This window comes from Fusarium sambucinum, chromosome I, assembly GCF_050947815.1.
Source record: "Fusarium sambucinum isolate potato_lamoka chromosome I, whole genome shotgun sequence".
Classification (NCBI taxonomy): domain Eukaryota; kingdom Fungi; phylum Ascomycota; class Sordariomycetes; order Hypocreales; family Nectriaceae; genus Fusarium; species Fusarium sambucinum.
In genome coordinates this window covers 9,961,870-9,985,074 of record NC_139294.1, presented here as the reverse complement: position 1 = coordinate 9,985,074, position 23,205 = coordinate 9,961,870, and the positions used below count along the sequence as shown (strand labels likewise).

The 23,205-nt window shown below is 48.7% G+C and overlaps 8 protein-coding genes across 8 annotated transcripts; 2 read left to right on the top strand and 6 right to left on the bottom strand.

Annotated features, from left to right (window-relative positions):
* Positions 1 to 181: 181 nt before the first annotated feature.
* Positions 182 to 1,291, bottom strand: FSST1_005949 (Alpha/Beta hydrolase protein; the record flags this gene model as incomplete). Its single annotated transcript, XM_083232271.1, has 4 exons — positions 182 to 276; positions 330 to 999; positions 1,058 to 1,107; positions 1,156 to 1,291. The coding sequence occupies 4 exons, from the start codon at positions 1,289 to 1,291 to the stop codon at positions 182 to 184; spliced, it is 951 nt and encodes a 316-aa protein (XP_083089379.1).
* Positions 1,292 to 2,173: 882 nt separating this feature from the next.
* Positions 2,174 to 4,151, top strand: FSST1_005948 (replication factor A subunit protein RFA1; the record flags this gene model as incomplete). The annotated part of the gene is made up of 4 exons (XM_083232270.1): positions 2,174 to 2,211; positions 2,268 to 2,519; positions 2,567 to 4,000; positions 4,052 to 4,151. The coding sequence occupies 4 exons, from the start codon at positions 2,174 to 2,176 to the stop codon at positions 4,149 to 4,151; spliced, it is 1,824 nt and encodes a 607-aa protein (XP_083089378.1).
* A 256-nt stretch (positions 4,152 to 4,407) lies between these two features.
* On the bottom strand, positions 4,408 to 5,860 carry FSST1_005947 (glutamate-5-semialdehyde dehydrogenase; the record flags this gene model as incomplete). The annotated part of the gene is made up of 3 exons (XM_083232269.1): positions 4,408 to 5,282; positions 5,335 to 5,496; positions 5,560 to 5,860. 3 exons carry the CDS (start codon positions 5,858 to 5,860, stop codon positions 4,408 to 4,410), a joined length of 1,338 nt encoding a protein of 445 aa, XP_083089377.1.
* A 2,053-nt stretch (positions 5,861 to 7,913) lies between these two features.
* On the top strand, positions 7,914 to 9,731 carry FSST1_005946 (major facilitator superfamily domain-containing protein; the record flags this gene model as incomplete). The annotated part of the gene is made up of 3 exons (XM_083232268.1): positions 7,914 to 8,331; positions 8,383 to 9,422; positions 9,474 to 9,731. The coding sequence occupies 3 exons, from the start codon at positions 7,914 to 7,916 to the stop codon at positions 9,729 to 9,731; spliced, it is 1,716 nt and encodes a 571-aa protein (XP_083089376.1).
* A 127-nt stretch (positions 9,732 to 9,858) lies between these two features.
* FSST1_005945 (tryptophan synthase beta subunit-like PLP-dependent enzyme) lies at positions 9,859 to 11,106 on the bottom strand (the record flags this gene model as incomplete). Its single annotated transcript, XM_083232267.1, has 2 exons — positions 9,859 to 10,715; positions 10,767 to 11,106. 2 exons carry the CDS (start codon positions 11,104 to 11,106, stop codon positions 9,859 to 9,861), a joined length of 1,197 nt encoding a protein of 398 aa, XP_083089375.1.
* Positions 11,107 to 11,721: 615 nt separating this feature from the next.
* FSST1_005944 (ketol-acid reductoisomerase) lies at positions 11,722 to 13,073 on the bottom strand (the record flags this gene model as incomplete). The annotated part of the gene is made up of 3 exons (XM_083232266.1): positions 11,722 to 12,417; positions 12,479 to 12,789; positions 12,866 to 13,073. The coding sequence occupies 3 exons, from the start codon at positions 13,071 to 13,073 to the stop codon at positions 11,722 to 11,724; spliced, it is 1,215 nt and encodes a 404-aa protein (XP_083089374.1).
* Positions 13,074 to 14,611: 1,538 nt separating this feature from the next.
* Positions 14,612 to 15,390, bottom strand: FSST1_005943 (NEDD8-conjugating protein UBC12; the record flags this gene model as incomplete). Its single annotated transcript, XM_083232264.1, has 4 exons — positions 14,612 to 14,764; positions 14,870 to 15,159; positions 15,219 to 15,312; positions 15,370 to 15,390. The coding sequence occupies 4 exons, from the start codon at positions 15,388 to 15,390 to the stop codon at positions 14,612 to 14,614; spliced, it is 558 nt and encodes a 185-aa protein (XP_083089373.1).
* A 711-nt stretch (positions 15,391 to 16,101) lies between these two features.
* Positions 16,102 to 18,946, bottom strand: FSST1_005942 (chitin synthase class III; the record flags this gene model as incomplete). The annotated part of the gene is made up of 3 exons (XM_083232263.1): positions 16,102 to 16,239; positions 16,292 to 18,802; positions 18,878 to 18,946. The coding sequence occupies 3 exons, from the start codon at positions 18,944 to 18,946 to the stop codon at positions 16,102 to 16,104; spliced, it is 2,718 nt and encodes a 905-aa protein (XP_083089372.1).
* Between the last annotated feature and the right edge of the window lie 4,259 nt (positions 18,947 to 23,205).

Here is a 23,205-nt window from a genome sequence, read left to right as displayed (position 1 = left end):
ATGTGAACAAAGAGTGAAAGTGACCATTCACTATTTGATGCCAAGTTGAAGACTGAATGACGAATGGATCATACCGACTACATATTCCATCACTGGAGCCGCACTAAAAGAGGCAAAAAGAAATCGCATCTAAGCGATCTGAACGCTTGCATATTTCCAAAGTCAAGGTATCATGAAATGTTTAGTGAGCCTTGAGCCAGTTGAGCATCTGGTCGTAGGCAGTGGCTTGCGCATCCTTGATGGACTGATCTTGGTACTCGCCGACAACAGCGAATCCTATAACGAGTATTAGTTTGTTGTAATGGTATGCATAACATGGATTAACTCACCATGAGGAACTCCAGGATAAACTTGAACCTCGTGCTCGACGTTGGCATCGGACAAACTGTCTTCTCCGCCTATCCGCACCTCTTCAGGGAAGAGAGGGTCGTTCTCTACGCAAACCAGACTGATGGGAGCGCTGATGTCCTTAAAGTCATCTGGGACAACTGAAGCAGCATGCGCCAAAGCGCCGGCCTTGATGTATGGCCCGTTCTTGACGTCGCCACTCTCGGCATCGCCCGTAGTAGCGGTTGTCTTTTTTGCAAGCAGGAGCACGAATCGAGCACCAACGCAGTATCCAGCTGCGTAGATACCATTGCCCTGCTTGATCGCGTCGGCGTATTGCTCCTTGGCAACATCAATGACCTTGTGCAGGATGGGCATGACCTTTTCGTCCGTCACACGGGCGAGCCACATGTCGATAAGGAATGACTTTGTAACCTCGACGGCCTTTAGCTTGAACTGCTCGAGGATGGATGTAGAGTCGTCTGCGATGGCCTGAGAGCCAGGAGCCGTGTCACCACCAAAGAGGTCGGGCATGAGGACAAGGTAGCCCTCTGAGGCGAATCTATCGGCTTGGATTTGGTTGTTTATAGACTTAATACCAGTGCCGCCTGTCAGGAGGAGTAGGAGTCGTGATGGCGCATGGGGGTAGTCGGTTGGTTTTGAGATGTAGACCTAAGCAAGGGAGGATCAGCTTGGAGCTTGGGAGTTTCGAGCTTGTCCGTATACATACATCAACATCGTTGAGCTTGATGATTTCTCCAGTAGATGACTGACCAGAAGCTACGACCGTTAGTGGATGGAATCTTTATTGCCCAAGAAGTTGCGTACGAGTTGGTCTGTCAGATACACAATGCTCGCCTACAACAACTGGAGCTTGAGCTGGCGCTTGGATATTGTCGCTGGCCGCAAGAGTTTCCTGGGCGTCGCTCTCAGGCGCGCGGGTAGCATTTTCAGCGTCAGCCATTTTGCGAAGCTTGTGGATGATTTGTCACGTTTCTTGTCTGGTGCGGAGATGTTGGTGAGTTGGGAGACAATGGAGGATGAAGTTGCTTGTTGCACGTGGAGGGGCAGCTTGACATGCGAAGGTAACGCAGTTGGTTAGAACTTAGCCGCAGGTAAGCTGGAATTCAACACTCGACGTCATGTCATGTTGGAGGGGTAACTCACCAAGAACAGTAGCTAAGCTTCTATATTGCTACAATATTGACGCTACAGGACAAGACAGGAAATGCCAACAAAATATCGTATTTAATTAGGATGATTTGTCTCTCATCTGAATGAACCCCTAGTTTATCTTTAGTTCTCACTCTTCTCCCAGCTATCCGTAGCGAGTTCTGTTGGGGGCAAGTACCTTTACATACATACCTACAAGAGATAGCCGTATCATACATGAAAATCAATTAAAGCAGTATGTATTCAGGTTAAAGTAATTACGAGTACATAATGTCTATTAACAGTCTTGGTACAAAATTTGCTCTGTAGGATACAAGAACCTTTGATATGCTGTAGTAGCAGCCGCGTTAATTGTACAAAAAAACATTCATTAGGTATCTTGAGGGTGCCGCATAATTCAAATCATAATCTTACGACGACCGTGATTCTAAATTCATAGTCCATTTCTGCCTGCAAGGACCCTATTGGGAACGACCTTCCATGAACTGCCTACACCTTTACGTAAGTGACCCCGCGATTTCTTGCCACAAGCGCGTTCCACTCAACGCGCTGAACGCGTCTAGTTCACTCTCTCATCACCTCTCCAACAGAACTGCCTAAAGAAAGTATCCGCTTCGATCACACTCACCATCTCACAAGAACGAAGCAAAACTACAGCAAAACTACAGCAAAAATGTCCGCAGCAGAAGCGCTATCACAAGGCGCCCTTGAGTATGTCCTCGTCCTTTTGTTCCGTCTTGTCGCGTCACTTGCTAATTCTTGTACAGCGTGATCTTCAACGATCCCGACAAAGCCACCAAGCTCTTCCCCGTACCAGTCCTGCAATGTCTTCAAGTCAAGCAGATGGCTCCCTCGGCTCAGGGAGGAGACAGATATCGACTTGTCATGAGCGATGGACAGCATTACGTTCAGACTATGCTTGCTACCCAGGCCAACCACGTCGTTCACGATAACAAACTGGTCCGTGGCTGCTTTGCCCGAATCAAGCAATATACACCCAACAATCTGAAGGGCAAGAAGTATGTATCTATCTGACCTGTTCTCGACCGTCTCTAACCACAATTAGCATTCTCGTCATCCTTGACATCGAAGTCATCGAATCTCTAGGCATCCAAGAGAAGATTGGTGAGCCGTCTGCCTTTGACGCAAAGCCAGCTGGCCAGGAAGGCACCATTGCTGGTGGCGATTTCTACGGTGTCAAGAAGGAGGAATCAAAGACACAACCTCAGCAATTCCAACAACAGCAGCAATCGATGCCCTCGAGACCCGCCATGCACGCTGGCAGCAACATCTACCCTATCGAGGGTCTGTCGCCTTTCGCACACAAATGGACCATCAAGGCCCGAGTCACCGCTAAATCCGACATCAAAACATGGCACAAGTCCACTGGAGAGGGCAAACTTTTCAGTGTCAACCTGCTCGATGAGAGCGGCGAGATCAAAGCGACCGGTTTCAACGATCAGTGCGATGCTCTCTACGACCGCCTACAGGAGGGATCTGTGTATTACATCTCTACTCCTTGCCGAGTACAATTGGCCAAGAAGCAATTTTCCAACCTCCCCAACGATTACGAGCTCACATTCGAACGTGATACCGTCGTTGAAAAGGCAGAGGATCAGGCCAATGTTCCTCAAGTGAGGTTCAATTTCTGTTCGATTCAAGAACTGCAAAGCGTGGAGAAGGACAACACTGTCGATGTTATCGGTGTACTGAAGGAGGTCGGCGAGGTTGGAGATATCATATCCAAGAAGGACGGACGACCATTCCAAAAGCGAGAGTTGACCCTTGTGGATGACACCAGCTTTTCAGTCCGCGTCACCATCTGGGGCAAGAACGCCAACTCTTTCGACGCCGCTCCCGAGTCTGTGGTGGCCTTTAAGGGTACCAAGGTATCTGATTTTGGTGGCAAGAGTCTCAGTCTTCTTTCTTCCGGCACAATGAGTGTTGATCCTGATATTCCCGATGCTCACAGACTGAAGGGCTGGTACGACTCTGCTGGCCGAACAGACACATTTGCTACTCACCAGAACATGGCATCTCTGGGTAATGCTACTGGACGAAAGGAAGACTTGAAGACCATTACACAGGTCAAGGATGAGAATCTTGGTATGGACGACCAGGCTTACTACACAATCAAGGCAACCATTGTCTTTGTCAAGCAGGAGAGCTTTTGCTATCCCGCTTGCCTGTCTCAGGGTTGCAACAAGAAGGTCACACAGATGCCTGATGGCACATGGCAATGCGAAAAGTGCAACGTTTCTCACGAGAAGCCCGAGTACCGATACATTCTATCACTGAACGTTGCCGACCACACCAGCCACCAATGGCTCAGCTGCTTCGATGATGTTGGCCGACAAGTTATGGGCCGATCAGCTGACGAGATGATGGAGCTCAAGGAAAACGACGACACCAAGTTCACGGCAGCTTTTGAGGAAGCCAACTGCAAGAAGTTCACCTTCCGATGCAGGGCAAAGATGGATAACTTTGGCGATGCTCAAAGGTACGCCGCACAATATTTGTTTTATTGACATAAACTAACATTGGTTTCTAGGATACGGTACTCTGTTATGTCGGTGGCGCCATTGGACTTCAAGACTGAAGGCACTAAGCTTGACGAGCTGATCAAGCAGTACGAGAATAGCTCGATGTAATGTTGAAAGGCGCGACATGGAGTGATGGGGCATGTCGGCTACAACAGCGCATCTTTATACTCTTGCGAGACCGGATCAAGAGTTATTGGGCCGTTGATATGATATAGAATAATGAAACAAATAGTGGAACAAAACGGACCTTCGTACGATAGAAATATATTGGAACTCTGACCTCGGCGGCCTACTATTGAGATATCTGCTAAACTTTTATACCGACGCCTTGACTTGTATCGTCCATCTTTTTGCAAATGCTGGTTTAGAGGGACAGCTTCTCATGCTTCCAAGGCTTCTTTCCCTCGCCGTCACCATAGTCGGCGGTCGCCTGGTAATCGCCCCTGATCTTGTACTTGTAGATGGTAAGACCATCAAGACCAACAGGGCCACGAGAGTGAATCTTGTTTGTGCTAATACCGACCTCAGTACCAAAGCCATATCGCATGCCATCGGCAAGACGGGTAGCAGCGTTCCAGTAAACGCCAGCAGAATCAACCTCGTTCATGAAACGCTCAGCCTCGGCAGAGTCTGAGGTCATGATGGCATCAGTATGGTGTGAGCCGTGAGTGTTGATGTGAGTGATGGCCTCGTCAATAGAGGAGACAGTCTTGACACCGATGGTAAGGGAGAGATGCTCGGTATCATAGTCTTGAGGAGTGGAATCCTGGACACCCTCTAATGATAGAGAGGCGATGGCAGCCTTGCTGGCTTCATCAACGCGGAGAGAGACGCCCTTGGCAGCAAGAGCAGAAGCCACGCCAGGGAAAACTGAGTTCAGGGCGGACTCCTGCACAAGAAGAGTCTCGACCGCGTTACAGGCGGCGGGGTAACTAGTCTTGGAGTCGACGATGGCAGTGATAGCTTTGTCCTTGTCGGCCGAAGCAGTCAGGTAAATGTGGCAGAGACCATCAGCATGGCCGAGAACGGGAATCTTGGTGGAGTCTTTAATGTAGCGGACCAGCTCGTTTGAGCCGCGAGGAATGACGAGGTCAATGTAGCGATCCTGTGCGAGAAGCTCGGCGATGGCATCGCGAGTTGTGACGAGCTGGATAGCTGAGTTGGGGACCTTTGTGGTCTCAAGAGCTGATGAGATGACCTTTGAGATGGCGACAAAGGATTCTGTGGATTCCTTTCCACCTGATTGCAGTCAGTGTTTGATGCATAAAGATGAGTGGGAGGAATGGTTGACCCTTGAGAATGGCAGCGTTGCCAGACTTGATAGCAAGAGAAGCAATGTTGGCGATAACCTCGGGACGAGCCTCAAAAATGATGAGAAGAACACCAATGGGGCATGAGACACGCTCCATCATGAGATCATCATCAAGCTTTGTCCTCATCTGAATTTGACCAACTGAACAGTGAGTCGCAATTAGCTTCACAATTCTTATAAAATCTCATCCAGGGTCCAATATACCAGGGTCGTCTAGATCCCTCACATCCAAGATTCCCTTGAGCATGTCCTCCCACTTTCCCTTCTTCCCCAAATCCAATCGTGATACAAGAGCTTGGCTGAGGCCACCCTCGGCAGCAGCTTTCTTCGCAAGCTCAAGATCCTTTGCGTTGGCAGCGAGAATATCATCTTTTGAAGCAGTCAGAGCAGCATGGATAGCTTCGAGGGCATTGTTGCGCTCCGATGCCGGGAGAGTGGCGAGAGTGAAGGATGCTGTCTTTGCGGCGCTGGCAGCAGCCTCTGGGGAGGCATTTGTAAGAGACATTTTGAGTCGATTGAATAAGATATGGAGAGGGATTCTTTGGTGGTCGTGATATGAAAGTGACTCAGATGAGGTTTAACTTGGGGTTGGCTAACAAGTCTGTAGCTTTTGGTGGTGGTTCTGTTTGCCCCGCCATTATGAGCCATTGGGGAACTGCAATCCCTATTTTTCTACCAATTGAAAGACGCAGAAACAGTTTACTCTCTACAATCACTTTACAATATTGTCGCAATATAACAAGGTGTGTCGATGTATGACTTTCATCGTCCATATTAGTAGGGTTTTAGGCCTAAATGTGGAAAGAAAGAAAAAAACAGTCATAACCGTCATTAACTTGGGGTTTTGAAATCTCTTCGCCAACATCGGGAGTCCGTCATACACTACAACGTGAGCTCGTCCAACAATCCATGTGAATAAGACAGCAGACTAACTCAATTACTATTTATAATGAGATATTCCATCATTCCAAGAAGAATGGAGATTAAAAAAAAAAGAGAGTAAAAAAAAACATTTTCTCCTGATTAACGTAAGCGAATGTAGGCGGCAGCTCAAAGCTAGCACATACCATACTGGTAATAAAGCGTGATATGCTAGCTGGCAGATGGCAACAACTGGCGGAGTAGCTTTGCAGCAAGGCGAAGAGCGATTATGTAAAATTGAATCCCTTGAATGGTCTAAGAAGTAGGCAATAACTCACTCAAGGGCAGGGACGAAATTCATCTGATACGCCAACAGATGCCCTATTCCCCCAAGAGCCACGACAGACGTCTCAGGAGAGTACTAAGTCTCGTTAAAGGCGCGGGAAATAGCCAGTGTTGTGTTTGAATAATCAAAAATAACCAAGAGCAGGAAGCGTAGACAGGTGATGAAATGTGAGTGTGATGGGAGGTAAAGAAAGGAGTGAGAAGTAAGGAGTTGAGATGAATATTATAGAAAGCCTTTTTTTGGGTGTCTTTACCTCCGGCTTTTTGCCATTTCCCTTGCAATTTTCCTGGTGTTTCTAATGCTATCTCTCTTGCTTTCCTGGCCGTCTTGTTTACTGTCTTGTTTGCCGCCTTGCTCGCTGTCCTACATAAGGCTCACATTGATCGTCAACTTGCTCGCCATCTTGCATAAGGCTTATCTTGCTTGTCATCTTCCTGCCGTCTGAACTGAACTGGCTGGTTATTAAGCACCAAGGCTTAACCACTATAACTATTCAATCCTAATTTTTGCGATATCGGTGTAACTAGAACAGTCATATTCATGAGGTTGTAGTTGTGTAATTGGTTAGCTGAGCCTCGAATACTACAACTTACCATAGCTCAGATTACGCGAATAACTATATCAAGTACCTACTCGAGTCAGAATCCTTGCTCTGTGAATTGATTGACAAAAGTTGGCCTGGTTAACTAGGTCAATCCATATGTGGAATCAATTGAGGAAGACAATGGTTAGTGTTGTCACAACTCCAATGCACAAGCAAGAAGCAACACTTCAACTCCAGCATCAGCAAATCTATATACTTGAATCTCTCAGCAAGTCTTTTCATTAACAGTTGAGAATTGGTAGTTAACTTTCATTAGCAGATCAGTCCTAAAGCAGCCATGTCATCAAGACTATGGCGCTATCTCCGTGCTAAGTCCTGTCATAAACCCCATACTTATCGTCTTCGGCACCCTCCTACAACCGAGAACAATTACTAGTTATTGGTCATCTCCAGGGCGGGGGAATCTGAGTCTAGTTTAGTCCCCATGTTTTTTTTCTTTTTCGCAAAAGTCGGCATCTCCCAAAGGCACTTTTGGGACCAAAATATGTTGCAGTTTGTCCTATAGCGGGTTCATTCTTCCGCATATAACAAACACCCTGGTCCAGTCTCGTTCAAGGGATTGACTCTTGGCCTCCATTCTGTCAAGGGTCGGAAAATATTAATGACAAATCGGGTTTCTCTTTGTTTTCTTCTCTTTTAAAATATAAAGAAATCTATAAACTTGTAATCGTTTTCTTTCCATCCCAAAAACGGCCTCCGAAGTGTCTCTACATCTTCGGAGTCGGTCGATACCCTGCATCCGAAATCATGAAGTCTGAATCCGAACAAGAGAAAAGGCGGGAGGAAGGGGTTGACAATGAAGATGAAAAGATCAGCCTCGGAAGAGATGAGGAATCTCAACGCCCTCCTACCTCTGGATCAACCTCTAGTGAATCAGAGCATCATGTTCAACACGACACCATCGAACCTGTTATGCTAGGCGAACCCCTGGGTCATATAGATACTCGACCGTCTGTTAAGCGTGCCCGATCTAGAGCCTCGTCTGCACGATCAAAGGCCCGTTCTGTTGTTCCCAGATCACAAAGACGTGGTCTACTTGCAAGATTTACCTTCGTTCCAGAGATTGAGTATCCTCCTAATTACAAAAATTCGACAAAATGGTGTTTGACTGCCATTGTTGCATTGGCTACTGCTGCTGCACCTCTAGGATCTACTGTTGTATATCGTAGGTCTTATCTTACCTCCAAATACACAAAAGTCTAACGAGATATACAAGCTGCTCTTCCTGTCCTTGTTGACGAGTTCAACACTACCGAGACAGTCACCAATCTTTCAGTCGCCCTTTACATGATCTCCATGGCCATCTTTCCACTATGGTGGTCCTCCTTCTCTGAGGAATTTGGCCGTAGGTCTATCTACCTCATATCTTTCAGTCTCTTCGTCATCTTTTCCATCCTCTCAGCCATCAGCAAGAACATCACCATGCTCATCATCTTCCGTATGTGCGCCGGCGGTGCCTCTGCAAGCGCCCACACCACAGGTGCAGGTTCCATAGCCGACCTGTTCGAGGTGCATGAGCGCGGAAGAGCCATGAGTATCTTCTACCTTGGTCCTCTTCTGGGACCCATGATAGCTCCAGTTATTGGTGGTGCACTGACGCAGGAGATCGGATGGCAGGCGACTATGTGGTTCCTTGCCATCTACGGGCTTGTCGTGCTTCTCATGATTCTCTTCTTTCTACCAGAGACGTTGAAGCGCAAGCCTGAGGCTGTCTTGCCGACTGCAGACACTCCAGAGCTTAGTCGAATGCGTACCATGGATTCTGCAAAAGTCAAGACCAAACATCTCGCCAAGTCTGCGCAAAGATTCCTCGTCGATCCTCTTGGAGTTCTTCTCTATCTTCGCTTTCCACCTGTTCTCATCACAGTGCTCCTCGCCGCCATTGCTTTCGGATCTCTCTACGTTGTCAACATCGCCATCCAGCAGAAATTCTCCCGCGAACCGTACAACTTTGGTCAGCTTTCTATCGGTCTCATGTATATCCCTGGAGGAATGGGCTACATCGTTGGCTCCTTGTCTGGGGGGCGTTGGATCGACAAGATTATGGCCAGAGAGGCTCGTAAAGCTGGTCGCTACGATGAGAACGGGAAGCTGATATATCTTCCTGAAGATCGCATGAGGGAGAACGCTTGGGTTATGACAACCATGTACCCACTCGCGCTGCTGATGTTTGGTTGGGTTCTTCGATACGGTTTACATCCTGCGGTGCCAAGTGTTGCCCTTTTCCTATTCGGAATTTCATCCATGCTTGTTTTTGTAATTTTCCCCTTTCTTTATTCTACTACTCTTACTAACATACATTTCTAGTCTGTTGCCACAACCATGCTTACAGAGCTTATCCGCAAACGAAGTTCCTCAGGTGTTGCAGTTAACAACTTTGTTCGCAATACACTCAGTTGTATCGGAGCCATTGTTGCTGCTCCATGGATCAATGCCATTGGTACTGGGTGGGTATTCACGATTCTTTGCATATGCTGTCTGATTATTAGTTATATCAGTATCATTCTGCTAAGAAAGAACGCCACCAAGTGGAGGAAGACCATGGATAAGGCACTGGGTCAGTGAAGCACAATATTAGAGGTGAACCTATTACTTGCAATATTTCACAAAGGTTGATCTTTCATAAACTCATAAATAATATGACCATAATACATCCATAACTTATTTGTTGCAAATAATTGCTCTTCTAAATCTAGGCAAACAGCTTACCAACAGCATCAAGACCAACATTACCACCGCTAAACACCAATCCGAGATCCCATCCCTCTTCTCCAGCCTCCTTCTCAACCATGGATCTAAAGTCTTCATCGTACAACGCCACGGCCAGCGGAACGCAAGCACTAGGCTCAACGACGAGCTTAAATCGTTCAAATACCAGCTTCATGGCTGACAGAATCTCATCCTCAGTGACACTATATATGCCTAACACTAGGCGACGTTCGTAGATTACCGACCAAGGATGCACTCCAACAGGAGTGCGCAGTCCGTCGGCAACGGTGAGAGTCTTGACTGCTTCGATGCGAGAGCCTGACTCATATCCACGCTTACCATCATCGGCTCCTTCAAAGGACGGCTCTGAACCAAAAACGCGGATTCCAGTGCCCTCACAGCTGAGAGCTACGCCTGATAGCATGCCGCCACCACCTAGCGGTGTCATGATAGCATCCAGACCTGGCTTCTCCTGCTTTGTACGTGGTGCTTCATTGTCCCTCCCAGTCGAAGGCGCTCGAAACAGTTTCCTTTGGCCATCAACCACAGCGTCAGTTGTCATCAACTCGGCGACTTGCTGCTGAAACTCTAGTCCCATGGTTCCCTGGCCGAGCATGATATCTGGATGGTCATAAGGTGGGATGAGGCGAGCACCTGTTTCGGCAATGACCTTTGCTGCCATGGCTTCACGCTCAGTTGATGTGCTCCCGCTGAAAATAACGCGAGCACCATAGCCTTTTGTACCAGCAATCTTCTTGGGGTTGGAGATCTCGGGCATTACAATATGGGCCTTGATGCCACTCTCACGAGCAGCAAGGGCCAGCGCCTGAGCATGATTTCCTACAATAGTCAATTAGTATGCTTGACTGTCAAATAAATGACATATTTTACCGGAACTATGCGTGACAACTCCCTTCTCTTTACCCCCTCCCTCCAACCATCCAGGCTCTTGCTTTAATCTCTCAACCGCATGAAAGGCGCCTCTAGCTTTGAAAGCTCCTATGCGCTGCATATTCTCACATTTGAACCAGAGTCTCAACACCGGTCGGGCCGGTGTTCTTCCAGCATAGCGAGTTCCCTCAAGGTCCTCTGCTGTACGAGGGGTTGAGGCAAGTTCAGTGATGGTCCGGTTGGTGAGAACTGGCGTATAGTGGACGTATTGGCTGATGAGTTTGTGAGCTTCAATGACTGAGTCACGAGTCAGAGGGGGAGTTTTAGAGATGTCGGTCATGATGACAGTAGATTTCACAGTGCAATAACGATAGGTATAAGTGATGAATGCGTGTTTTCTTACGCTAAAGAAAGAGAGTATGAGACGATATGAAGAGTCTCCAATGTTCTTATAACCAACGATCTCCGGCCGGCTGTCGGCAATTATAGTCCAGACTTCCTATTTCGGTATGCAAGTTTTGCCGCCGAGAATAATTTGTGGTGCTCGTCATGTTAAAGGCGCGACAAGACAGACATCAAAAGACTCAATTCATGCCAATGGAACAGTGAAGAATCAATTGGACATTTCATCAAACAAGCATCTTTAACACCCAGAATCCTAGAAAGATGAATGTAAGGATACAATGTGCAATATGGTGATAGGCCCTTTTCCTCTTTCGTATTGTTTATTCAGTTCACTCAATTCATAGAAACAATATTTAACTTTCAAATAAAAATGGTATTCGTTTGGCTGCCAGCCTGATATCAACTTTTGGATCAATCCAGATCCCCCTCCAGAGCCCAGGAATTTTTTTAAAAAGTACAAAAAGCTCATGGTTCATAATAAGAAAAAAGCCGTTTCCCAGACATATCCTTTCCCGCTCACAAATTCATCATATCAACATCATTAACTGGTTTACTTCTGGTTCTCGGGTCGGAGGCTGCGGACAGCCTTGCCGGCGCGCCAGATCTCGAGCTCGCGGATCTCCTTCATCTCGGCCTCGTACTTCTCACGGTAGTCAGGCTGGCTGTTGTACTCGAGAGATCGCTTGGTCTCGGAACCATCCTTGACGGCGTCGTAGAGGGAGTTGAAGACGGGCTTCAGAGCATCCTTGAACTTGGGGCTCCAGTCGATGGCACCACGGCGGGCGGTGGTGGAGCAAGCCTCGTACATCCAGTCCATGCCGTTGGCACCGATGAGAGGGTAGAGAGACTGGGTAGCCTCCTCAACGGTCTCGTTGAAGGCCTCGCTGGGGGAGTGGCCACGCTCACGGAGGACCTCGTACTGAGCAAGGAACATACCGTGGATACCACCCATGAGGCAGCCACGCTCACCGTAGAGGTCAGAGTAGACCTCCTTCTCAAAGGTGGTCTGGTAGAGGTAACCGGAGCCGATGGCGACACCGAGAGCGATAGCCTTCTCCTGGGCCTTGCCAGTGACGTCCTGGAAGACAGCGAAAGAGGAGTTGATACCACGGCCCTCACGGAAGAGGGATCGGACGGTTCGGCCAGAGCCCTTGGGGGCACAGAGGATGACGTCGATGTTGGTGGGGACCTCGACCTTGGTAAGGTCCTTGAAGACGGGGGAGAAACCGTGGGAGAAGTAAAGGGTCTGTGAGGAAGATCTGTTAGAGAGATGTCTTTTTTTATCATGAGTGAGGGGTTGTACGTACCTTGCCCTCAACGAGCTGGGGCTTGATGGCGGGCCAAGTCTCGGACTGGGCGGCATCAGAGAGAAGGTTCATGACGATGGTACCACGGGAGATGGCCTCGTCGACATCGAACAGGTTCTTGCCGGCAACCCAGCCATCCTGCTCAGCGTCCTTCCAGGACTTTCCGTTCTTTCGGACACCAACAATGACGTTGAGGCCGTTGTCACGGAGGTTAAGACCCTGGCCGTGACCCTGAGATCCGTAACCAATGAGGGCCAGAGTGTCGTTCTTGAAGTACTCAAGGAGCTTCTCTTGGGGCCAGTCGGCACGCTCTGTTGTGCACGAGTCAGTATGTGCAGCCGATACCCCAGTCTATAGGGTTAGGTTGGAATTAAAGTTGGAACTTACCATAGACGTCCTCCTTGTGGCCGGCAAAGTCCATGGTCTTGACACCACGAATCTGCTGCTGAATAGGAGCAGCAACAGGTCGGGCAACGGCACCAGCACGGACAGCAGCGCGAGCAGCAGAGACGAAAGTTCGCTGCTGAACACGGGGAGCGGAAGCAAGCTGGCGGGCAGGGCCACGGAGGGCCTTTGAGATGTTGCGAGAAGCCATTGTGATGGTGTGGAGGGAGGGAGGGCTCTGAGATTGAGGGGAGAGTGTCTGAGAAGAAGGATGAAGAGAAGGAGAAAAGACACAATTGCAATGGCGAGACCAAAGGTTAAGTAGTGAATAGGTTGGTCAAGCTGTAGGTGATTTTTGGAGGGGAAAGGGCTATGACCGATTTCGGCTTGTACGTAGGTGAAGTCAAGTGGGGCTTCGTACGCTGAACAGCGGGGATTTGGTGTCTTGGTCTGGGGGGTTTGTGGGTACCTTTGATACCTAGAACTTGGAGAAATGAACGATTTCACAATGATTTAGTGATGAGAGGTTGGTTTCGGCCAATTAGCAGTGACATAATATCTGTTCAACCACACAAAGCTGACTTTTTTCTCGTCAGCGGCCGTTTTCATTCTGTTTGACCGCCAGAGATGAGTAGAGTCTCAATTGACTCAATTGGCTCGTCTCACACAAGTCTGCATATCAACAATTCCTCACAGTACGCACAAACCCTAAATCAGAAGTAATTGCGTGGCAAAATGAAGCACGACTCTTGCCCGCACTATCTCAAGCTATCCCAGCTGCAGCAGACGGGGTCACATAAAAGCGGGCCCCTTCTTCTTCCCGGAGAACCTCTAGCGTCCCCGATTAAGCCGCACATCGTCCGACAGGCAAAACCTCACGGCCGATACAGGCGTCTCATCCAATGAGAGACTCTAGAATTCAATCATACCCACGGGAGGCAACGGCAGAGCACCGCAGTCGGGGTCCTGCCCCTTGATCGAACTGCATATCGGGGCCTCATCTCGTACTCCGGTCAGGACAGCACGTCAGACAGAGTCTAGATCTGCCTCAACTTTGACTCTTTGAAACTCCACTTACTCCGGGTTACGGACTCTTAGCACTTGATGATCGAGGGTGTGCCAGAAAGCTTGGGACTCCGGGTTACGGGCAAAGAAAATAAACAAGCAAGCGTCTTGTCAAGGATCCCGTAGAACGGTTGAATAATATCGTCTCCCATGTCATCACTCATTAAACTTTCTGTCACCACAAGATTTGAGGCTCAACTCAAGGCTCAACTACGTTCTACTCCACGTCCCTTGGCGAGATGCCATGACAAGCCATTCAGGTCCGTTCCCGTCAATGAACCGCGGCAATTATTCATCCCAGTAACCAATAGAGAGCTGTAGAAGCAACCCTCAACCTTGACAAACTCGCAAGCACGTGTAGAACCGTATAATCTCCGTAGCTTGAGACCGTCAGATTTATGTGTATATATATCTCCAACTCTACCCCGCCTCCGTCCGATCCTCAGCAGACACACCCCTCATCAAGCCATACATAGAACGCCGTGGGGATGATAAGCAAAGCCTGCTCCGGATTATAGACCCATAGGACGCCACGTGATGCTCTTTCGTCTCCGATGCTTGTCGTTCGCCGTATCAAAACGCTCATTGAAGTCGTTCTATCATCTCAAGATCCCCGATTGGGCTCTTTGCCTCCGTAGTTGTTCATCCCAAAATAGTGTTGGTATTCGTTCTTCGGCACACTCTCTATTTGAGGACCCTGTCGTAATTCGTGCCTTTAACCACTCCACCTCCCATAGCAGTCCTCACATTGCGCTTGAAGCCCTCCCGGTTGTTTCGTAGATCCTCAGCGGCCTCCTTATTCAGCGGGTCCGATGCGTTGGGTTCGAGGAAAAGGAACTGCGACCTGTTAGTCATGCTACCCCAGACTTTGTATGTACTTAGCCTTTCCCCCTTGCCGACGTGTGGCGTGCGGGGCTTTTTCCTCTAGGGGGGTTCTCATACCTGTAGGCCAACAATCACTGCGTTCAAGTTCAACACAGGCTTCCAGTCCTCTCGCAGAATGTTCAGGCACACCTTGCCCTCGAGATCGATGTTGGGGTGGTAAATCTTTTCTCGGCATCGAACTTTGGGAGGCTCGTGTGGGAAGTTCTGGTTGATAGTAAAGTCGAATGTGAACCGACCGTTTCGGTACATGCCCTCATCAGGGTCGATGGTAAGGACAAAGTTGAGAATATCGTCAGGATCAGGGAACTCTGTCTTCATCGTCGAGCCGAGGGAAAGTTCTGAAAGATCTGCAATAATCTGTGTCAGCTGGTTCTTGGTCTCGGGTTCAGGAAACATTGAGCCATACCCTTTTGCACGCGCAACTGGGCTGCGGTCACCTTCTTCTTCTTACCGCCAGAAGCTTGACCTTCAGCGTTCTCTGCATCCTTCTGCTCCTTTTTCTATACACAGATGTCAGTGCCTAACCGCGATAGGACTGCTACCGGCTGGCTGCTTACCATCGACCATATCTTTAACATTATGAACGTGGGGGCCCGAGGTGGGCTGTGTCGTATGCGCTGCTAAGAGGAGATCTTGGACAAGACAACAGAGGGCAAACTATAGCCCCTCCTCTTATATATCTGGCAAGTGGAAAGAAAATTTAACTCGAAAAAGGTTGCGCTGCGGAAGTCTAAAAGGTTGGTCGTGAGAGCGTTGGTCGGAGTTCAAAGAAGGGTCTAGGCGTGCTTAGTAGAAAAGGTGATGATGCGTGATAAGATAGCACAGCGTAAGGCAGCCAGAGTGCCTAAAGATAGGTTCCCGAACCCCACCGAGGTTTAGGCGGTGCCAATTGAATAACGCATCAGCCTCTACTCTGTATGGGCAGTTCAATCATGGAGGACAAAGCCAAACTTCTTTCAGGATAAAGTTCATTTCTTGATGTTTACAAAAAACTCATATCATTCAAATGCGTCATAAACCCTCAGGGGCAGATGCCAATCTGAAAAAGACTAAATAGAGAATACACCTGCGCATATCTAGGACCGCCCCCGAATACCTTCACTCCAAATGTGCTCTTTTGTTGATGTACCTCCATTAAATACTCAAAACCCAGCGTACGTTACATAACAAAGGTATCTGATACAAAAATTCAGCTTGTCTAATGTGACAAGTGCCAATACTTTTTCGTAGTTGGCCTCTCCGGAATAGGAGACAGTGTCGAATGCAACATGCGCAGATACGGACGCCGCTTAATTTCTTGAGAAACAGCACATGATACCAGTCCTGCCGAGGAACCACAAGAAACCGGCAAAACGAACAAGCGAGAGCACGGCAGTAGCGTACAGAAGGAACTGGAAGTAATGCGCCTTTCGTTCTGTGGCAGGTTCCTGTAACGTTGTTAGTATTCGGCGAATAACTCGATAAGAATAGAAAACTTACACCCCATCCAAGGTTGTCAAAATTGGTGCTGGTAATGCAAACAATGAGAAGAATGTTTCCAAACAACCAGCAGACGACGAGACCGGTTCGGAAAGACTTGTATCCATCCTCGACATCGGCCGCCTCGACCTCCTCCTCCTCCTTGAAAGGAGCGAGAGCACGGCGGACAGTTTGCTCAAACTGACTGTCGATATCCTCCTGCTCCTTCTCAACTTCCTCAACAACAACCTCGTTCTTCTCGCCCTTGGTAACGTGGGCAGAGGGAAGAGCCTCAGCCTTGTCCGAACCCTTGGTACCCCAAGAAACATCGTGCCAGTTGTTGAATGCGTAAACCATGAGAATGTTGATGTAAGTTGACATGAGAACCAGGTAGTAAGGGAAGGAGTGGAACATGTGCCAAGGGTCGAGGTACATGAACGAAGCAATAAAGTTCAGTCCGTAAATGGTAATAAGAGCGACCAAAATAACACCACCAGCGCTTGAACCGCCGAAGAAACTGTCCAAGAAAGCGTCGGTCGAAGCAAACGAGATCTGGTCTCCAATAGGTGTGTCAAAGGCGCGAACAACCAGGTAACCGGAGAGAACCAGGATGTAACCCTGAATAAGAGCAAAGACCATGAACGAAGCAATATAAGTAAACTTAGAGCCCTTGGGTCTATTACCCAGAGCCAGAATGAACTGAAGCATAACAAAGGCCAGGTAGAGGTATTGAAGCAGAGCGTTGACGACAGGAGTACCAGTGTCACCGAATGGCCAGGCGTGAACTCCAGAGGTAGCATTGGGAGTACCCACAAGGTCCATGATGACGGATGTTGTGAGCCAGTAAGAGCCGAGAGAGAACCAAGCGAACATAGTGTTGAGAGTCGTGTAGATGAGCTGAATGTGGAGGAAGAACATGCGGATGATGTTATGACCCGACTTGTACATTCGACCGAAGTGCATCAGCGAGTACAGAGTAGCAGCGAATGAACCGTTGAGCCAACGACGACGCTGACTGATGAATTCAGCAGCACCTTCGGGAACATCAGTTTCACCCTTGGCAGCCTTGATATAAGACAAATGCCACTTCTGGCCAGCCTTGGCGACCAGCTCGAAACACAAAATACGATCCTCGGCCAAGAACATGTTCTTCTTGAAAATGTTCATACCGTCGATACCCTTCTTACCAAGCATCTTAGACAAGGTATGATCACCATGGAAATACTGTTCCAGAGGACGGCCCATGATGGCACGGAATCGATACGCAGAGAAGGCACCGGGCAACACACTAACGTAACCGAAAGATGACTCGAGAGGCTTGTCGAGAATGTTGGAGATCTTGTACTCGAAGTTCTGGACAGCAACGAGGGGGTTGAACAGCTTCTTGCCGCCCTTACCTAACATAGCGTGGATCTCACCACAAGCACCACCAAGATCCTTGTCGTTATAGAAACCCTCCCAAAGAGCGAGGAGAGATCGGGGACTAGGCTTGGTACCCGCATCAAGCAGAATACACACCTCGGGGTTCAGGATACGACCAAAGGCGTTGAAGAGCCATCGATGAGAGTTGATCTTCTTGGTGTTCTTCTGCTTCAAACAGAACATCATCTGAACTGGTGGCAGGTTCTGGGAACCCTCGTTTGTAGGTCGGATGAGCTGCTGGTTGGGAGTGACGGAAAGCTGGGTGGTATATTCGAAGATGTGGGCGACGGTCTCCTTGCCGTCGACATCCTTCTTGATGACACCATCCTGATAAACACCTACAGTGGCAAGAACATCGAGGGTGTTCTTGTCGGCCTTGTCGATACCGTCGAAAACCAAGCAGACAACGATCTTCTGCCAAGCGGGGCCACCCTTGTTCCAGAAAGTCGACTTCTTCAGGTTGACGATATCGCGGATGTTCTGCATGGTGTGATGCAGGGTTCGGGCAAGCAGAACCTTGTCTTCGTTATAGTATGTAATGGCAATAAGCAACTCAGTGTGTCGGTTGTACATGCGAGGTCGCAAATCATAACCGTTCTTGAGGGTGAAGTCGTTGGGATCACATGTGGCAGCGGTGTATCGCATCTGATGGAACTCCTCGGTGCCGCTCTCGGCATCGCGGTATTGAGGCTGAACAGCGTTCTTGATGGCACTGGGAACGGGGTAATCAATGCTCAGAACTGAACCCTGAACCAGCTTGATCTTTCGGGTCTTTGAACGGCCAAGGCCACCACCGCCACCCATCTGGGGCTGTTGCTGACGCTCAACCCAGCTGTCCTCGGGATCAAAGGCAGAGTCGGGGCGAGGGAAAGGAGCAGCGGCATCGAGGTTGCCAAACTGACCAAAGCTGCCACCAGAATCGCCATACCCAGCAGGTCCCTGGCCGGGCATGGTGGACGAAGCACCAGGGGCATAGGACTCAGTAAGACTGTAAGCAGAGACAGGGCGGTCGGGGGGAGTTCGGGCGCCGAGTCGATCTTGTTCGTAGCCCGAGTTCAAGAGGCCACGGCCCTGCTCCTCTTCGTTCTCTTGAGGGGGAAGATGGTACTGCTGGAGAAGAAATTAGACTTTGTCATTGGAGTTGGTGCAGCGAACAAAGCAAAGCATGTGTGAATGGGTACTTACGCTACTGCCAGCAGGAAGGTCCTGGAGAGCATGGCCTCCATACTCCTGATCACGGCCATTGTACGCCATGATGAATAATTATGCTCCCGTAGGTGCTCAGCACTGTCGGGATCTTAATCAAGACTCGGTGGGTGAATGTTGATAACGATGCGAAGTGAAGATTGGTGTTTTGAGTTTTTACGATGAGCGAGCGAGCTGAAACAGGAGGAGGAAATGCGAATGGTGGTCACGGGCAGCCGCCTATTGTATGCAGTAGCTGCTTAGTAGGGTGTGTACCTTGACTTGGCCCCAGCAACAAACAGGTACGGTAAGTAGAGGAACTTGAGGCGCCAGCCTCAAAAGAATGGTGATAGTTGGGGAGCGGGGGGAAGGGGTAAAGAAGATGAAGTTGAGGTTAGAGGGAAAGAAGGATAAGTTAATGAATGCAAAGAAGAAAGGCCAGTGGCAGGGGTTTGGTCTATTTTTTTCGTCGTCTTGCCCTGAGGAAATGTTTTGATGAAGGGCCCTGGGAGCGAATCTCGTTTTGCTCCACGCACTGGGCTCAGAGCTTCCCGTGAGAAAGAGAGGTAAGAAAAGATAGGGGACTGGTGTCGCGCTAAGCCTGCTGAGCCACTCCACTCCGCCATAACTTGGGTACTTTGGGGGGGTGAGGATCCATCCCATCTCCAGCAGCTATCCCTGTCCGCTAAAACAAAAGCGAGAATCTGACTGCACTGCATTTCTGCAGCACAAACTTGTTGGTGACGATTTTCCATGATGCCTTCGCAGATATCCGTTGTGCTGGCTGAACGTTGAGACGGTCATGCCGCCAAACTTTAGCTTTCTGCACGTTAAGACCGTGTCCGCCGCAGATAGAGTCAAAAAGAAAGTGGCTTGCAGCTCGTCAACCATCAAACTCTCCATGTACCTTTACTATACGTACAGTAAGTACAATAATTCAATACAGTACCGTTGGATCTGCTCGTCAGCATTAGGCCCAGTCCTCAGGGTATCAGAAAAATTGACCGCTGGAAGCATAAGAGACGAAAATAATGAGACACCTTATGCTTCTTAGGGTATAGTTCTTAGACTACTTATTTTTATACCCTAAGACTTAGGAGGCCATTTTTTCTGCTACCACCCAGTAGCCAGTGTCAGGGCTGAAGAAGGCTTAATCCATAGGTAGCCATCCTCTCCCAATTGAGGGCTTCAGCCACCGCAAATAACACACTCAATTGCTCACCGTCAACGCGGCCTCTCATTCTTCCACTCCGTCTTACACTGACACTGGGTCCAGATACGAACGGAGTCAATCAGAGTGCCAGAGAATATGGAGACGCTGTTAAGGGGCCCCTGACAACTTGCATTGAATTGCTCTCAAATCTCCATACAATGGCACTGGGCGGTGCCTAAGCTCTGAGCTCAGCGAGTTGGATTCATCCCTCCTCGGACTTACCGCCAACTCACTTTGCCTGCTAACTGTGCTGCACAGTACTTGAAGGTTTCAGTCTGCCGCTTGACGACTTCTGTGGGGGAACAAGCGCGAACTTCCAGAAGCGAAGTTAAATAACAGCGACTCGCTCCCCTATTTCAAACGCCGAGTTGCCAAAAGATCGACATTCCCCTTTCTCCCAAAGTCCAGCGCCTATGCGTTGTACAGTTCAGACCAGACCAGCCAGTCCGGTAGACTACGGCACAGATAATGGTCCCTAATTTCCCCTCACCAGGCCCGGGCTTCACAGAATTTAGTCCCGTTCGTCATGTCAGGAAAGCCAGTCAGCCATCTCCTTTGCTTTGGGAGTATCCGCCTGCGCCCAACGCCAGCCCTGTTGGCTTATGATCCTTTCCTTTGATCTCAGCCGCTGGGACGCCTTGTGCAAGCCCGCTCACTTGCACGAGTTGGGCCGTAGTAATATGTACGGCAGTTCATGTTCAGTCAGCAGTCAGATTTAACCATGTCGTGAACTGCCAACTTTTGTGCTTGGTGCTGACCGCCAACACAACCCATCGGGTACAGAAAGAAGCATGTGCTCGTGTTACCAACCTTGTTCCCCTCCAACTAACCCCAGAAGTGACAGCGACAAGAATTCAATTAAGCGGTTGCTATGAGGATCATCTAGCATTTCTCCCTTTGTTGACAAGCAATTGGCTGAAGCAACCAGCCAACAGGATCAGTTAGTTCTTTGTCCGAAACATCAAGAAATCTGCCACAAAAAGACTCTGATCCAAAAATAGATGATCCTGTCTTGGCAAGTTAAATTAGCTGGGACGAACCGGCAGCTGGGGGTGCCGGTTAGCCACTGAATTGCGACAGTGACAATGGGGCGCAGGCAGGCCGCCTCTCTCATTTTTGTTCGGAATCCCTCCACTCTTGATCCAACCCCAAACCAAGCGTGAGATTATGTAGCCCGCCATCCTCACTATCTACTGCATCTTGCTGTGTGTGAGCTGCACGGATGAGGCCACTAAAAGAGGCGGGCTTTACAATAGAGTTGCATATCAGCCGAGGCCCTGGAATTTGAATCCTTTGTTCGTCCTCACGTCAGCTTGCGATAACTCTTGGCTTCCAGCCCTATCATTCTTGAGCTAGACATGCAGTTGCTTGGTGCAGTTTTCTAAGCAAGAGGGCTGTGGGCTATTGGTATATGATCTCAATAGTCGCTGCTGATTTTATCGTGCCTCGACTTTCTCAAATTCGTTTTGGCAATATGCAAGGTTGTCACGGAATCTCACTGTTGTAGAATGGCTTGTCAACTTTTGCTGATAGTGAGTGGTTATCCAGCAATTGTGTGAACATCGAGCAAGAGTCACACACATCCACAGACTCGTTGACCTAGCACAATCCCTTGGCATTGAGCTTTCCGTGATCCCCGTCCTCGGTTGCTTTTCCGAGACAACGGCCGCTCTGGATTGTTGATGTGAGGAGCTGTAAAGATCATGTCCCAGATTTTAAGATCCGGACGGGTGCTACCCTAGAGAGGCCTACCACATTTGATGCAAGGGATCATTAAATGTCTGAGTTCAAATATTCGGGTGGTGTTACTGTCATTGGATAAGCGAACATGTGATTTTACATATGATGGTAGTTGAAACACGATACGGGTGGTCTTTCGTTTGTTCTGTTCATCACAATCATATTCATGTTTTCAATACCGAAAAGTCGTATTTTGAGTCCACAAATCACTAAACACCAACGATCGACATATCAAACGCATAACAAAGACATGGGTTGCCAATCTTGGTGTTCCAAGTCCGGATTTCCGAAAGCAACCCCAGGTCGCGGAGAAGATTGCTATAGCCAACGTTAAAGGTTGAAAACGGATAACCTTGTCGCTTGGTAAATCACCTTGAGGACATCACCTGGAGACGCAACACTGGCGAGCCGTATTATTAATTGAAACCAGCAACTGAAGCATCGCTTGTAGAGAAAAATGATAAGCGAGAAACAAAATGTTTCCGCAGCAGTCGAGAGCATTGACAGTTGATATGATCGTACCATAACGGTTCAATGGAGTAATATGTCTGCTCCTATAAGTCTCCATGCCAATTAGGGCAAAGTATGGTAACAAACCTCAGCCAAGAAAAGAAGCAGGCCAATACCTGCATAGCATGCATGAGTTATAATTCGTTGGGTGTGATATTTGATATTAGCCACTTTGGAGCCCTGGACGATAGCAGCGATACAACGGTCTTGTTGGCGTTGCCGAGAACCGTTGATGGATGGTTAATTAGACTACCTAGCTGGGTTCGTAAATTCCATCCGCAGGGCGTCGTGTGTCGGTGAAAGTTTTTTTCTTTCTTTTCTTCTTCTCACTCTTTGCATCGGGAGTTTGTTGTTTCGGATTTAGGGACGCGCGTCTGATGTCGACAAAGCGTTCTCACAAAAGCAGCCCGCCGGCCCAGGTCTGGTATGTAAGTAAAGTTAGTAAACTCGTGCCACTGTCAGGACTGTGTCCTGAGTGGCTAGATTTGAAGGGACCTGCTGCAACTCTAGAATCAGGTTTAGGTAGGCTAGGGTCGCTTCTTATTCTAGAGTAGGCACTTATCCGTAAGTACCTGGTAGTATAGTTGCTGTGTTATATGAGATATTGTCGGAATGGTGCAGATCCAGGGTCTAGAGTTAATCATTCGATCTGTTTAATCAGAGTAGTCTGTTAGTAGTTGAATTCTGCACGTAGCCGCTTGCTCGTGTTCACCTGAAGCAGGCTGATGGTTTGCGATACCTGAGCTATGAGTTAATAAGTGAATGGCTTGGTACCTGCAACCAAAGTGTGATGGCCTCAAAACAGCAGGTACCAGTGGCCAAGACAGTGTCTAGCCAGGATCAGCAGGGGCTTTAGACACTGCTG